This window comes from Symphodus melops, assembly GCF_947650265.1.
Source record: "Symphodus melops genome assembly, chromosome: 23".
Lineage (NCBI taxonomy): Eukaryota > Metazoa > Chordata > Actinopteri > Labriformes > Labridae > Symphodus > Symphodus melops.
Genome location: NC_136713.1, coordinates 7,017,042 through 7,032,845, shown reverse-complemented (window position 1 = coordinate 7,032,845; position 15,804 = coordinate 7,017,042). Strand labels below are relative to the sequence as shown.

Sequence of the window (15,804 nt, the reverse complement as noted above, 5' to 3'; positions counted from 1 at the left end):
GCAGCGTAATGAGCAAGGCCCCCCCCCCCGCTCTCATTCTGAAGTGACACGGACAGATATGTGTTGTAGCAAAAGGCTTCGATTTCCTCTACGCCCATGCCTCACGGAGGATCTCATCTACAACCAGTCTCGTTGGCCTCTCCGGGCTGCCAGCGAGGAAGAGGCTCCAGGATTGCAGCTTGGTCATTTACAGGAACAGCACATTTGGAGCTCCTCCCACCGTGCTTGTTGCCATGAGCGATGTCAAAGCAGAGAATATGCAGGAACATCACAAACAGTGTTACTATATATATATTTGTCACACCTCACTTTCCCCATGCCTTTTAATGTAAAAAAAAACGCCTATTTGCTCTAGAGCATTATGTTGTCCTGGCAACCGAAGGAAGAGCCACGATATATCATTCCACCTTTCAAATTCCTCCTGGCACATCTGCCTGTGGGCTTCACAGACGGAGAACAGAACAGACCACAGGGACTTGTTTGCAGTTTGAGCCGGCACAGAGGGGTTTAAATTGGTGACACTGGTGTTTGACTGTTGCCGTCCCATATCGTCCAATCCTGCGTCTTCGTCCAGCCTTTGGCACTAAATGAGTGTCTGTCCTCTTTCAGTCTGGCGCTGTTCATGAGAGCATTTTTGACTTGCTTTTGGGGGACTCAAACTCGACTCCGCCCAGATCGTATGTCGCTTGGATTGGACAACGACAAAAAAAAAAAAACGGCACTAGTAACAGTCATCAAACAGTGCTGAATTAAAATTCATGAATCCTCGCACTGGCTTTTTAGGTCACTGTGATCAATAACTCATTCCCTCGGGTCCCACCCTCCTTTCATCGCTCCTTCGGTGGCTCATTTTTTAACAGCCACAAATCTTGACATCATCTTCTCCTCAGTCATGCCGACAAGTCAAATGAAGTTCATGGCTGCTTTAAAAAAAAAGGTCATTATCGTGATGTTTATGCCTTGAGAAAGTGTGAAGAAAAAAAAAAAAGTCCAGACACCCTTGAAAAGAAATCTCCCAAACTCTGAATATAACCCCCGTTAGGCAGCGTGATCCGGCAGTATAGATGAGCCTCTTTAGTTGCAGCTTGTGTACATGTTTAAAGGGGATAGGAGATTGAAAACCCCACTGTGGAAATCAGTCATTTATACAACATTTCATGATTGCCCGGATCAACCAAATATACCAGTTTAACCTCTGCTTGCGCTTATGAAATCCATTTTACTGCTTGATCTGCAGGCTCAGTGCCAGGTACTAAAAATAGGTCATTCTCATGTTGGATATATGGATTAAGCCCTCACACGCTCCCAGAGTGTGATGGCATTACTACAAACAGACAGTGAACAGTCTGACAGCCCCCCTTCCCCAACCTGCTGGAGCCCCCCCCCCAGTGTCTCCCCTCATTCTTTGCATCACCGAGGGGCTGCCGCCTATTCTCACCCACCATCCACAGCGTCTCCGGGTATCCGAGATACGATCCATCCAGTTGGAGAGATTAAGGATGAGCAGTATCAGAGCAATGCAGATTATTCGCCCAGATTATACAGCATTTTTTTTTTGTTTTTTTTGTTTTTATCTTAAGCAATCCTAGAGAGTCTCACGCGAGCACATTTAAGAGGTTTATTATGAACATGTTCACTCCACCCCCCCTCCCCTCCTCCCCTCTACAGTCCAGCACTCATATTTATCAGTATAGGATTTCCAACCATGATCCCTGCTTTCCTTTCATTCACAGATTAGCTATGAGCACATCTGTGAATGAGCAGCCATTCATTCCCCCCCCCCTCTCTCAGGCTCGTTCATTCATCATTTTCAAGATGCAAATACTCGCACAATGTTATCGAACTTGCACGTTTATTATTCAGCTTTCTCTCTCTCTCTTTCCTCAAAAGGTTTATCAATTTTTTCTGGAATGTCCTCGCAGGTTTTTTTTTGGGCCCCTTTGTGTGAACCCACCGTCAGACGGACGGCGCTGTAAATGCGAGGCAGCGATCGTCCCTCTGCGGCGGGAACGCCGAGTCACTTTGATGGGGATCGAATCGGCGCGCTCTCGGAGTCCGAGGGGGACAGCCTGCGGACGCCGAGTTGTACTGTCAACGAAACCTGACACCCGCATATTATCAAGGCGCTGGACTGCGATGGTTCCACTCTCTCTGACAGATCTCTGACGCTTCGGATTTGTCTTTGTCCACTCGAGTATTTCATGCTCTGACACAAAACTTTCAGAGCACAGACAGATACATACAGACATATATTTATATATACTGTAAAGCTGAGTTCTTGACAACTTGACAACAGTAATTTAGTATTTCCGGGCTGTGATGAGACCGAAGTGACAGGAGCTCCTTTAACACAAAAGCTTTTAGAGTTCTTTTAATCCAATTTGTTTCAGCATCTGCAGGAGCACTCGCACCGCCTCCCTGTGAGGGTGTAATTGCTTTAGCTTGTATGTGTCAGGCCATCTTGTTCCATCTCAGAAAGAGATACAGGACTTTTTTTTTTTTTTTCCTTCCAAGATAACAGATCTATGACGTCCACTTCTGCCATCCGTAACATCTGGTCAATTTGCTGTTTTGTTTGTTTCCCCTTCTGCCCAGTCTGATTGGTCCACATGAATGATAATGTCGGCTGTTGTACTGTATGCGTGCACGCCGCTCCGTCACCCACCGTGATCTCCCGGATGACCTTTTGCAGTGACACCGCGCCGAGCCCAAAGCCTCAGACGGGATTATTCCTGTTAATGCTGCGTCGTTGTATCCCCTGAATTGCTTTGTTTCGGCTCCGTGACTTTCGATTATCTCCTCAGTCAGTCAGTCAACATGAATCTGACGTAGCAGCTCAACAAAAACTACGATTCTGTTTGTATTCACTGGAAGAATACGATCACAGTTATCTAATCTCAGCATTTTAGGCTATTTGATTAGAATTTTTCTCATTTAAACCTATTGAATAGGTTTCTCAATCTGACTGCGCTCTTCCTATATGTTTTCAGCCGATCATTAGGCGGCTCATGCAACTCGGACAATGAAGCGTCTCAACGGGGCTTCCAAGTCCAAAGTCATTACTTCACAACCACACGTGACGGTTTAATGCACAGATTCTTCTCATTGTGTTCTCCCCACATCCATTTGTCCTTCTCGTTCTCTCGTGGAGGCAAATATCGGCTGCCTCCACATCCGTAAAAGGCTGCAGTGGATCACTTTGTAACACCCACCAGGTGTCCTGTCGGGTTTAGTCGAGGCAGTTGCACAATGGCAACGCGGGTGAGGAGCTGCAGTAATATGGATTTCTTTTTTTTGCTTTTTTTTAAACTTAGATTTTCGACGACTCCTCATTTCTCCCGACATAAACCGGAGGAAAAGAAAAACGTCTAAATTGTAACACTACGGAGAAGACCACATTATTTTTTTCATCAAGTCTTTTTATAATTGATCGAAGAACTGGAGAGATAACACATTGACAACTTACGTTCCATAAGAACTACTGATGTTGGGAGCTGTGACCTCAGATGCTTTGTACTGTACTAAAAAAAAAAGGTCTTTAACATACATGACAGGTGAAACCAGTCTGTTGTAAATAAGCAGGTGATGCTTCATTATAGTTACAATAATTCAACACAATCATCGAGTCATGTATCTTGATATTTTGTGTTTTTGATTCATGGCAACAATAGACTGTATTAAACATGGACGTATGCTCCGTGACATCACATCATTGGTTTCTGAAGAGACGTTTTGAGGCCAATAATGGAAATAACTTCATCAACCTCTCGACGGGTAAAGACATGAAGTTGAGGTGGGCCTTAAGCCTGATGGCAGACAGGTACTACGTGCCAACCTGCCAGTCAACTTAACCCCGCCCCCCCACGCCGAATAAAGCAAATAGGAGCGCAGTGTGAGGTTGGAGATTTTCAACGACACGCCTGTCAGTGATTGAGCTTGTGTGTCGCAGTAATTTGACATTTGACCTTTGGGCTACCGCGAGGACCTTCGTGCCGCCACTGATGATATTGTTTCCCCCGGAGGATAAAGTCTCCCTCCTGGATTAGAGCGCTGGTTTCTGAGCGACACAGCTCTTAGTACAAGTGAATGTTCCCGCCGGGGAAGAGGAAAGGATCACATTTCCCGAGAACGGAAGGGAAACAAATAAGCTGAATTAAACGTTTTATTTTTTTTTACCACCTTAATAATCCATGCCTCGAGTGTCAAATTGAGGGAATCACTGTTTATTTATAACCCTCAAACAAAAAGATTTTTTTTTTAGTTTAAGTTCTGCATCGTAAATAGAAAACAGAAAACCAGACTGAGCAGATTTAAGAATGGATTTCTTCCTCATTCTAGGTTCCACGCCTCCTGAAAATGATGACATGTTGTTCACCTTTTCATGTTGCGTCAAAAGAGGATGTGATTAACCTGCGGCAGATATTGACTCAGGGTCATAGAGCTCGCCGGGATGAGATCATTCGATGACAATTAGCCGTGGGAAGCCAGAGACGCTTCCCACTGAGCCATTTGATGGAGACAAAAAAAAAAACAACCGCAGGTTTCACAGTCTCTCTCCTTCAAGCTTTGCAGCGCCGACCATGCGCTCCCTGCAGCTGTGTCACTCACTTCACACCCCCACCTTACTTATACACACACACACACACACACACACTCACACTCACACACAATGACTACTAGTCCAGAGCAAGACACACAGGCTGCAGTTTAAAAAGATGTTACTTGGATACTCATGACAGCTGTTGCTCCAAATGAGCGCTCTCAGGAGTTTCATGTGCCACCGTCCCACAATCACTGTTAGACAACAAGTCAACTCTGTGTGTGTGTGTGTGTGTGTGTGTGTGTGTGTGTGTGTGTGTGTGTGTGTGTGTGTGTGTGTGTGTGTGTGTGTGTGTGTGTGTGTGTGTGTGTGTGTGTGTGTGTGTGTGTGTGTGTGTGTGTGTGTGTGTGTGTGTGTGTGTGTGTGTGTGTGTGTGTGTGTGTGTGTGTGTGTGTGTGTGTGTGTGTGTGTGGTGTGTAGAGGCTCGAGGGACTAAAAAACAAATCTTTTTGTTTGAGGGTTATAAGTAAACAGTGATTCCCTCAACTTGACACTCTAGGCATGGATTATTAAGGTGGTAAAATTTGAACGTGTGTGTGTGTGTGCTGCGTTTTAGCCCTCCTGCTCGCACATGTTGAGCTGCATTGTCTTAATTATTGATAGTGGAAATAGAATCTAATGACATTTCCAGCATGTTGAAACTGTAACTCGTCTCACTGCAGCGCCTATGAGCACACACACACACACACACACACACTCAGCGGTTCAATCATTGAAGTTTCCTCACAGCGGGCAAAATGTGCGGTAATAACAGGCAAAGAAATGTGGATTTTGATGAAATAATGGGGCAGAAAATCTCTCCTGCGGTGCTCAAAGTCATCTTTCCTCCCTTCTTGAGGCAAAACTGTATTTGAGCTTGACTAAATATTACGCAATAATAAAAGCAGCGTCATTTAATCAGTCACATTTCTTGTAAAAAACAAAAACACTTGTTACACGTGAACCACTTTGTCCAAACAAATCTGCTCGGCTGAGAGCGTTTTCGGCGCTCTCCTTGAATCTCAGCTCAAGGACCAATAGTGCTGTGTTATTAGGATTTTGCGCCTCCGCTACTTTAGAGGCAATCATGGTCCGATTTCCAACCGTGAGAGGTGTGAAAGTTTACGCGCCGAGAATGGACTGAACAGAGACGGTGGTGCGTCTCCAAGTCGAACTTCTGAGGTGAAAAACAACAGAATAAATGAGGCACGGTGTGGTCAGCTAAATGAACCCACCAAAAGAAAATCAGATGATTTCCAACTTTGAGGGAAACTTGATGGACTCTGGATCTAGATCTAAAATGAAATACTTCCATGTATACAGCGGCCATAAATATTCATGCTTTTTCAACATTAGTCGAATGGTTCTGGCTCGTGTCCTTAAAGAATTGCACAGAAAGGAGCACGTTACTGTTTCACTCTTAATTCGGCGAGGAGAGGCGAGAGCACGGAGGAAAATGAGCTCGAACTGACTTCACCTTTCATAGAGTGCAATTAATATAAGTTTAGGCGAAGAATGTGGAGGCTAAAGGGCGAGTGAACCCAGGTTGGCAGAGAGGTCATTTTGTGTCTTGGCAGTGTCTCAATGTGTGTTCACAGCTGCTCAGCGGTGAATCGGTGACACGGTGAGCGTGGCCTTAAGTGAACTTCTTCCTGATGTCCAAAAAAGGGATTTCCAAACCCTCGAGGTTGAAGACGGCACAGAAGATCCTGGCGCTTTTGATCGAGTCTTCCTTTGCAGATCTTCTCACCGAGCGGCAGAATGTCTGCGCCTCCCCTGCAAATATAAGAAGGAAAGCTTTCTCTGTCGCCGGCGGAAACCTCAGGCAGAAGCAGGCTTGTTTTTGTGCCGCCATCTTCCTCCAAAGCGTTCTGCTTTCATTTGAATTATAAACTCTGGCACTACTGAGATTCTGTCTTCAAGCCACCATAGAGCCCCCCAGCATACTGCGATTTGGCACTTTTTTTTTTTTTTTTTTGTGTGTGTGTGTGTATGCGCTTGGTAGCACGCTGCTCCATCATCCTGCCGAGCCATCTGTGCAGCAGCAGATTAGCAGGTAGCCCTATTAATCCAGGTAGGCCGTGAGGAAATGAAGCAGAGTGGAAAAATGTTTAAATCGATAAGACCCCACGTTTCCACTCGGGCTTTAAGGCTTATCGCTTGACTTTGACAAAGCAGGCTGGTGCAACAATGCAATGGTATGCAACACAGGCGTCTCACCAGGCTGTCATATATACGACTCATGGTTTGTTGGGATGGGGGGGGGTTTTTGTGACGTTCGCGTGGATGACTGGCAGCTTTGTGTTTTTATTACCCCGCTTTCACCTTTGCCGACGTTTGAGCTCGTTTCATTCTCTCTCAATCTGCAAGTCAGCAACTCTGTAGCCTCCTCCATCACCCTCGGAGGATGAGAGGCTGCTCCCGTTTCAACTTCTCCCACCCGTGAACGTACGTCTGAGTCGGTGGAAGGAGAACGCTGACTCAGGCTGTTGTTGTTTCCCCCCCCCCCCCCCCAAAAAAAAGATGAGATTAGTTCTGCCTGAATTTGTTTTTGAAAGAAGGAAGAAGAAAAAAAAAAGGTGGCACCTGGTGGATCCCACCCAGGATGCTTTTTCTGTGTTTCGCTCTGCATGAATATTCAGCTCGGACATGCTCTGACTAACGCTGTTTCAGTGTCGTTCAAAGGTGCATCCTCTCATTACGCTGCAGCATGTAAAGCAGCTCCAGTGCCGGCCTGGTAGATGTAGTTGGACAGAGAACATTCTGCTAATTAATGCTGCCGGCAGCCTGTGTGTGAGCAACCGAGATCTGTGAGACGTGTTCGTGTTTGTGTGCGACTGAGAAATGTAAATGTTATTTCTGCTTGTGTGTGCGTCTGTGTGTTTGACCCTCAGCTCAGACGGGCAGACATTTGTAATGGGCAGCAAGAGCGGGGACGCGTTTGATCTGCCCTCTTTAGAACACATCCGCTGGCCTTCCTGGGAGAGAGACATACACGGACAGAGAGTGAGAGGGAAGGTAACAGAAGAGACAAAAATCTGCACCAGGACTGCTTTAATAACAGTGAACGGGGGAGAGAGTGATGGACAGTCAGGGACATGCAGCGTCGAGCGAGGGGGAATAAAAACTCCACTCTAAGAACAGATTTATCTCGCCTCATTCTGCGTCTGTGTTTGTGCCTCATCGCGCGCTTATGTTGGTGTCTGACAGTAATGGGAAAGAAAAAAAAAAAGAAAAAAAAGGAAGTGGCTCAGCACCAGTGGATGCTGTCATCGGCATCCAGACGCAGATTTGAAGAGCGAACGCACACAAGTCAGAGTGGAGGTTAATATAGAGGACACACGTGCTGAAACTCACACCTGTCCTCTCTGTAATCTCCCTCATTTTATCTCCATAACTTCTCTTACACACACACACTCACACACACACACGCACACACACTGCGAGGCGTCACAAACACAGTCCCATCTTATCCCTGTTCCCTTTAGACCTCTCTCTCTCTCTCTCTCTCTCTCTCTCTCTCTCTCTCTCTCTCTCTCTCGTTAAAATTCAAATGAATTTGCATGAGATTTGGTTGCGTTAGCTGCAGTTTGTGACGTGAACAAGCAGCACATGCATAAACAAATCATTGACTGTCCCCTTTAATGTGGGGGAAACGACGACATGAAAAAAAAAAAATCCGATGAAGTTTCTTTTTTTTTCCGACAATTTTGGGGACAGAACTTCTCAGGAATGTTGTATTTTAACACCAAGAATACCTCCAATATCAATCTCTCTCCCTCGTTCTCTCCTTCACACGCATTGAAAAAAAACTCGCTCACACACACACTGAGCCTCCCCTCATTCTTGCATTGCAAACAAGTCCAACCATTATACTTTCTTGAACATAATACTTAGCTCCCATGAATTATAAATGCCTGTGGTTTCCAAGGGGCTTATTTTTAGAGTGCACACATACATGTCCCCCGACACACACACACACACACACACACACAGATAGTTTCCAGAGCTGGGGTGACGGCCCCTCCAGAGGCATGCAGAGGCTACCTTAAGTGCTCAGCGGTGTGCTCATGTAGGGAATCTATGTGCCCGTGTTAGAGCCGACTTTTCCGTCAATGATGTGCAAGTGTTTCTGTCAGGAATTAAACTCAACTTCGCCTGACTCCTCCGTGCCGCTTTTTGTCAATGGATACACACTTACGCACACAAATCCATCTCGAATGAGTGTGAAAACCGAACCTTTTCTGATTTTTAGAACTTTCCAAACTGTTTGACGTACTTTTGGCGAGCGGCGTCTTGCGTTCGCTCCGTGCCGGAGACGAATGAAACGAAACTTGGCGCTGGAAGGCTGATTTTTTTCTTCTTCTTTTTTTTTCTTCCCTCCCTCAGTGCTCGCTTGTTTCCATGGAGATGGACACGATCATTTCAATTTTAATTTGCAAACAAACTAAACCATAGGATTAATCAGTTTTTCATTTCACCCCCCTCCCCTCCACACCCATGTGGATGCTGCATTCAGAGACACCTCCACCTGCAGAAGAAGAAGCCTCTTTTGCATGTGGCCATGAAAGGCAGCCGATGCATTACACTGCTCCCCCTCTCTATTCTCTCTGACCAATATGAATGGCTCCATCCACACCCGGTGACACTGATGTACTATTAGGGGCAGGTTACTGCTTAGCCCAGCGGAATAAGGCCTCCCTGATTCATAAATCAAACCCCAGTCTGATGAAGTGGTGGTTCGTAACGTTGCTGCACGGTCAGGTTTTCAAGCCGTATATGAGAGACGAAAAGAAGGCTGGAATTGAGATTTTAATTGTGTACTTCTGCCCGTGTGCAAGCACTTGTTAGTATTTATAAGTGTTGTGGAGCGAAATCTGTCTCCGTGTTCCCCTCAGTAAAGAAGTGCTGTGGGCCGAATGCCTGCTGGGCTGAGCTATAAATAGCCTCCTGGTGACAGCAGGACTTAGCGCCTCGTGTGATGGAGAGCATCTTCCAGAGACGTCCGTGTTCATTATTTAAAACTGAATCTGCATTTCATGTTCTACACCCCCACTCCTCGTTATGGCTTCTCTCCGTGTGATCCAATCAGAGCTGCTGCCGTCTTCTCCGCATATTCAATTTGACTCTTCAGACGAGACGTTTGGAACAGTCCTCTCTTGATAACCTCTCGGGTGTTGTTGCTCATTAGGAGCACTTAGATACGAGGCATTAGCGGCGAGCTGCGTTGCATTAAATTTACCTCCCACCGCGCAGCCGGCGGCGACAATTCAGGTTCAAGAACCGAGACAAATTATTATTTTTTTCCCCACAAGAGGACAAGACAGTTGTTGCAGAATTATGTGGGGAAGCCTACGAAGCAGAAATTGCAAGATGCAGATGTTGTATTTGAATCAGGCGATTTTTTTTTTAAATCATTGAGCTCCAGAGGCTCCGCTCCCCTTTGTGGAGCTCTCGACCTTCTCACCCTCATTTCTCTGCCCGGCCTCTTCACGCACTCAGCTTTATCTGGACCAAGATGTTTGAATGTCAAAGAGTGCTAATGGAAAGCCCCAGGGTCAAACTGTACTCCATCTTAAAAAAAACAAAAAAAAACTCCTTTACTCAACTCTCTGAAGTGTTACCATTTTGTTTAGCACAGAAAGTAATGAAGCTACGTGTTTTAAATAAGATTGAGCAGAGTGAGATTGATGGGGCCGATCATTTAAGTGTTCCTTACCCATCAATCACTGAGCATAAAAGTTCATCGCAAACGCCTAATCTTGATGATGACTTCCTGTCGCTTAGGTTCAAACTTCCTGTGCGCCACCCACATCATCCCCGTGAAGAACGAGGAGGGCGTGGTCATGATGTTCATCCTCAACTTCGACTACGTCCTGGATGAAGAAAGCAGCGACTCGCTGGAGAGACTCAACCACACCTCGCCGTCGAAAGCTGTCCAACGTGAGTACTCCGACGCCGGACTGTGTGGGGAGGAGGGCGGCGCATACTCTCTGAACCCCCCCCCTCCCCCCATTAACCCCACGCAGCGTCTTTAAAATGTAACTATTAAAGGTGAAATGTAGCTGTCACAGGATGAGATGGCAAGATTGTGATGTGGTCGTAACGTAACAGCCAGCTGGTAAATTCAAACCTCAGCCTATTAAACTGCACATTTATTATCATTTCAATATGAACACAAAGACCTTCACTGTAATCAACTACAACATTCACTTCTTCTCATTTAGGATTCTATGCTTTGTGAGGAATGTGAAGATGAAGAATTTCTTCGCCTTCACTTCCTTCACTGAAAGCTACGAGCGCCATTGTGTCATCAATGGAATAACTAAGTGCTCGCAGCGTTGCAACGCAGGAAATCCCAACAAGACATCCTCCGCTGGCATGTTGACACCATCGCTTAGCAGCCGCTGATACGTTAGCCCTGCCGCCATTTGAAAGGTCTGGCCCAATTATAGCTCACAGCCTGCTGGGATGGCCTGATGAAGTACTGGAGCGCACACAGCATCCCCGAGCTGTCGGTGTAACGGCGTATAATGCCATTCCCCTGCGGTGCTCTCCAACATGCTCCTGACGCCCTCCTCCCTCTTCTTTCTGTCTTTGACATATAAAGCAGAAGCATGGAAGGAGCAGAGGTCACCTCTACATGACTGTAATTGGATGAGGCCCCCTAACAGGCTGCTTGGCCTCATGGGGGGGGGGTGGCGAAGGCAAAAAGAGCAGGGGTGTTGAGTGTAGGAGAAGGTGTCGTCTGCGTACGTGTTTACCCGTCAATGTTAGAGTCTTCATCTGTCATTCTCCTGTGGGAGCTAATTGCTCAGCTTGAACTCAAAGTTCAACTCCTGATTGTAAAGGCCTCCGCGAGTCAAAGTCGACTCGTGTCTATCCGAATATCTAAGTGGGAGTCACTGGTCCAGATTTGTTTACAAGCTTGATTTCCGTCTCGCTCTCTTTCTCCCTTCCTACACGCGACCTCTGTGATCGTGCTGATTTCTTCAGAGACCGAGCGTTGCACTTTTTTTTTTTTTTTACTTGCAGATGACGAGAGGTCACGAATGATGAATAACTCTACATATTTAGAAGAACGTCACAGGTGACCAAAAACGCCACAGATGTCAATTTTGCTCGCTCAAACTCGATTCTGCAGCGGCACATTTCTGCAGCCGGGGGGGGAGAGACGCAGCATCTGCCGTGAGATTGGAGCAAGCTGATGATCCATGTGTTGCATTATGTTGACTCCTTCTGGGGGAATGAGCAGCCACGCATTAAGTGCTGCTCATCGATTGCCTTCGATGCTCGGCGAGGTCCCATCCATTCTGCGGCCATCTTTGATTGTCCTTTTTCGATCTGAGCAAGGCCACTTCCCCGGATCTATACAGTATGCACAAACTGAGAAAAACAAGTAGAATTTTATTTGTAGGATACAAGCCCAGTCTATAGCAGTCTGAGAACATTTGACTGAGTTTCTTCATGTATGATAGTAGAGGTGAGAATTAAGAAGCACATGCCACACAAGAATAAAAACAATACACTGTGTAGTCTTCCTGTGAATTAGACAGCTGAATAAAATCGAAACACTTTCCTCGGTTGCTCAGAAGCCGTTTTCTCATCCTCTGTCGGACGTCTTCTGCTTTTTTTCTGCTTTGAGAACATAATAGCCATGACAACCTCACAGGAAGCCAGAAGGAAGGTGAGGGTGGTCACGCACCTGACCGTGTCCTGGCGACCAGGGTGCTTCCCCTCAGGGCAGGTGTGCTGCTCTCTCTCTCTCTCTCTCTCTCTCTCTCTCTCTCTCCCTCTCTCCCTCAGGAGCAACCTGCTCCTTCGTTCTCTCCTGGAGCAGAAGACTATGAAGTTTTTTTTTTAATATTACTTTCTTCTAAAGTGGCCGGCTTTAAACTTGTTGAGAAATATGCTCTATTTCAAATGTTGTTTCAGCCGAGTGCCAAATGACCAGTGGAACATAGAAAAGGAGCCTACACAAAGAATAAAATGTAACTGTAAATCACTTGTCAAGGCGTGCTGGCTTCACGTACTGTACGCTAATCTATTCGACTTATTTCCGTTTTGTGGGCTCAAATAACAAGTTTAGTTTTTACTTCTCGCTCTATTTCTGCAGACTTTGAATCAATGGAAGGTTTGTCTTGATCTTTGAAAGGAGAAACTTACTTTGCACTCGTGCATATTTTGCAAAGTATCAAACGGATGGAAACCTTCAAATGATTTGATTTAAAATGATTTTGGTTTACAGGATTGCTTTAATTATGAGGATGGATATTGAATGCGACAACTTTTCCGAAGTCAACGTTTTTCTTAACTTGTAGAGAAGTTGTTTTAGGTGTAATGCAGCTCTGCATAATCCTCGCCAGCTTGACTCCTCTCTTATCGGTGAGTGTGTGGCAGAGTGGGGACACAAAGCAAATAGGCACGGGAGGGGGAGGGGGAGGAGGGGGAGGAGGGGAGCCCAGGTAAACACTCCTTCAGGGTAAAGCACGCTGCATGCAAATCAGTTGGAGCTTCTTATTTCCACTTCTTTTCAACGCCAGCGGAAGCAATAAAGCACAACTGGAAAAAAAAGAAAGGAAAAAAAGACGGAAACGGTTTTACCAACGCGTGACGCCGTCGACTTCCCCTCTGACATCTGAATCATGCTCACGTTACCGAAAGACTTTTCATTCCCCAACACGGAGAGCCGAGGGGCCCAATTAATATTCAATGCAAATATTACTATCTGGTATCATGGCAACAAGGGCCACTGTGTTTCTGTTGGTTGTGTTGTGAGCTTTTGCAGGCAAAAGGAGGAGAGGGAGAGCGAGTGAGCACACACACGTGTACACTACACAAACAGAGTAGCAGCACTCAAAGGGCAATATATTCCTGCAAGGTTCAGCCCTTGTCATATCAAAACTAACATGAGCTACATGCGATGTTCTCAGCATGATCGTGTCACTGAATTCGAAGCTAATTATTGTTATAATTAAAGATATTTGTTTACCCTCCAGGACCGGCAACGACAAACAGCTCACAGCTTGTGATTGCTCATGAATGGCAGCCATTCATTAGTTTATGTGCGAAGGTGTCATTTGAACAGTAGAGGTAAGTGATAAAAATGTAAATTCAAGAGCCGCATAAAACCCCTGCTGTAATATCGCAGTGTTGGGATTGCAAAACGGGGAAATCGTCCTTTGGAGGGGACCGTGTTTGCAGCCACTCGAAACAGGATTTTGCAGCTTTGTGCAGACGCTTTGGCATATGAATTGGCTTTGCTGGTGTCGGGGCAGCTGCAGACTGGTGAATCAGAAGGTATTTTTTCGTCTGCAGCCTTATTTGCCTCGCGGCACTCGTCTCAGACGAAGAAAAACTTAGCTTGCGGTTCCCTTCCACAAAAAAAAAAAAAAGCCAACAATGCCAACAATCAAAGCTCCATTTCATTCTCATTAGGATGACTTGTTTAGTCATACCAGCTCTAGACGGCGCTCCGAAATGCAGATGATTTTTTTTTTTGTCCTGGCTTCATCAGCATCTGGCTGGAGACTTAATTTAAACACACTGCACTGACCCGAGCAAACATGGAGCGCTGTGTCTAAAATTAGTCCTTCTTTCCTTCCCCCTCCTCGCTGCTCAGTCTCACCTCAGTAGAAGAAGCCCTACAAAGGAATATCGAGGTGCATGCTGCTCCCTCTATTTTCTATTTGACCGCCTGTGGTGCCTTTGATTGCGCTGTTCTGCTCTTTGGAGATATTGGAGTCGGACAGCATATCTCAAATAAAATGCGTAAGGAGATTTAATGAGGCGATCGGGTTCGCATGAAGGCAATTGGTTTTCCTCCGTCTCATGGCAGGGTGACCATATTGATATGTACGGCATATGTTCAGGCGACTAAATGATTCACAACATGCAGTCCACAGTTTGCGGTCCATATGTGGCTGTCTCTGCCTCGACTTGTTTGCAGATATTGTTCGAAAGCCACCAAGCCGGGTCCATTTCTGAGGACAACCTTGTGTCTCGTCGCCTCCTTCTGCACTACATCTTGCCGCCTCACACTATGTTTGCCATCGCCTCACGAAAAGCTATCCGTCACCCTCAGCCACTTAAAATCCTGCGCGTAATCGCTTACCAACTCCTCATCAAACTATAATATTTCAGCAATCGTCCTCCCCCTATGAATAATTGAAGGAAACTGCAGATTGAGCCAGCGCCGGAGGTACGATGGGGCATTTGTTTTGATCTGCCAAGGCCTTTAAAGAAAGCTGGGCTGGCAGGCTTCTCGGCGCTATTAGTAGCCATCTGTGAGATGTCAGTGGAGGATGTTGAAGACGAGATCAAGCAAGTTCTGCTGCAAACACACCATGAAAACACAACACAAGGTCGACGGAGGTTATGTCACTCCCTCTGGCTCATTAAAAAGGAACATACACTCTGATTTGATCCTGTGATTTTTCATGAGATTTGAGTAACTTAGCGGTCCATCATTGGGGAGTGATGGCTATATTTGGTTACAATTGTTCATAAGCACTCCAGCTTTCATATATATCTTGATGTTCCTGTCATTCAGGCAAAGGGAGATTCTTCCGCTTCCGTTTCCCAGCCATACCTCTCCTGGGCATCAGCAAGCAGTCCCTGCCCCAAGAAGACCCCGACGCCGTCATGGTGGACTCGCCTCGCCACAGCGACGGATCGGTGGCTACGCGAGACTACCAGCTTCCCAACACCCGGGAGAGTTGCAGTCCGTCCTACGCCAACGACACCCGCGCCCTCATCGCCCCAAGCCATTGCTCCACCCCCGTGTCCGGGCCTTTGGATCACTCGTCGCCCAAAGGCCAATGGGACCGGACGTACCCGGACCAGACCACCGCACCGACCTCACAGCAGAGCCAAGAGGACACGCTCATCGCAGCGCCGTCAATCCCGGGACTCACTCCAACGGCCTCCAGGGAGAGTGTGTGCAGCATTCGCAGGGCGTCCTCCGTACATGACATGGAAGGATTTGGGACCAACTCCAAGATGGCGTTCAGGGACAGACACGCCAGTGAAGGTAGGAATCTCCTGCTCTGCTCTTTGCTTTAGAAAACCCATTCTTTTTTTTAAGGATATTTTGCTTTGAAAAGCAATAGCTCCCAAGTGTTGTCAGTAATAAAGAGTCAGGGTGTTGCCAAATTGTTTACATGACCGGCTTTGGAGGGGATGTATTACTGGTTACAAACACCCTCTGTAATTTGTCTGTATAT

General features: G+C 46.4%; 1 protein-coding gene across 3 annotated transcripts in view; it reads left to right on the top strand.

Moving 5' to 3' along the window:
- The window catches only part of LOC306818547 (voltage-gated inwardly rectifying potassium channel KCNH7-like), a 49,567-nt gene that overhangs the window by 9,066 nt on the left and 24,697 nt on the right, over positions 1–15,804 (top strand). For all 3 annotated transcript variants that reach the window (XM_079336193.1, XM_079336192.1, XM_079336194.1), the window contains exons 3-4: positions 10,367–10,522; positions 15,132–15,611. In XM_079336193.1, coding sequence (XP_079192319.1) covers positions 10,367–10,522; positions 15,132–15,611 — 636 coding nt within the window. The remainder of the gene's footprint in view (positions 1–10,366; positions 10,523–15,131; positions 15,612–15,804) is intronic.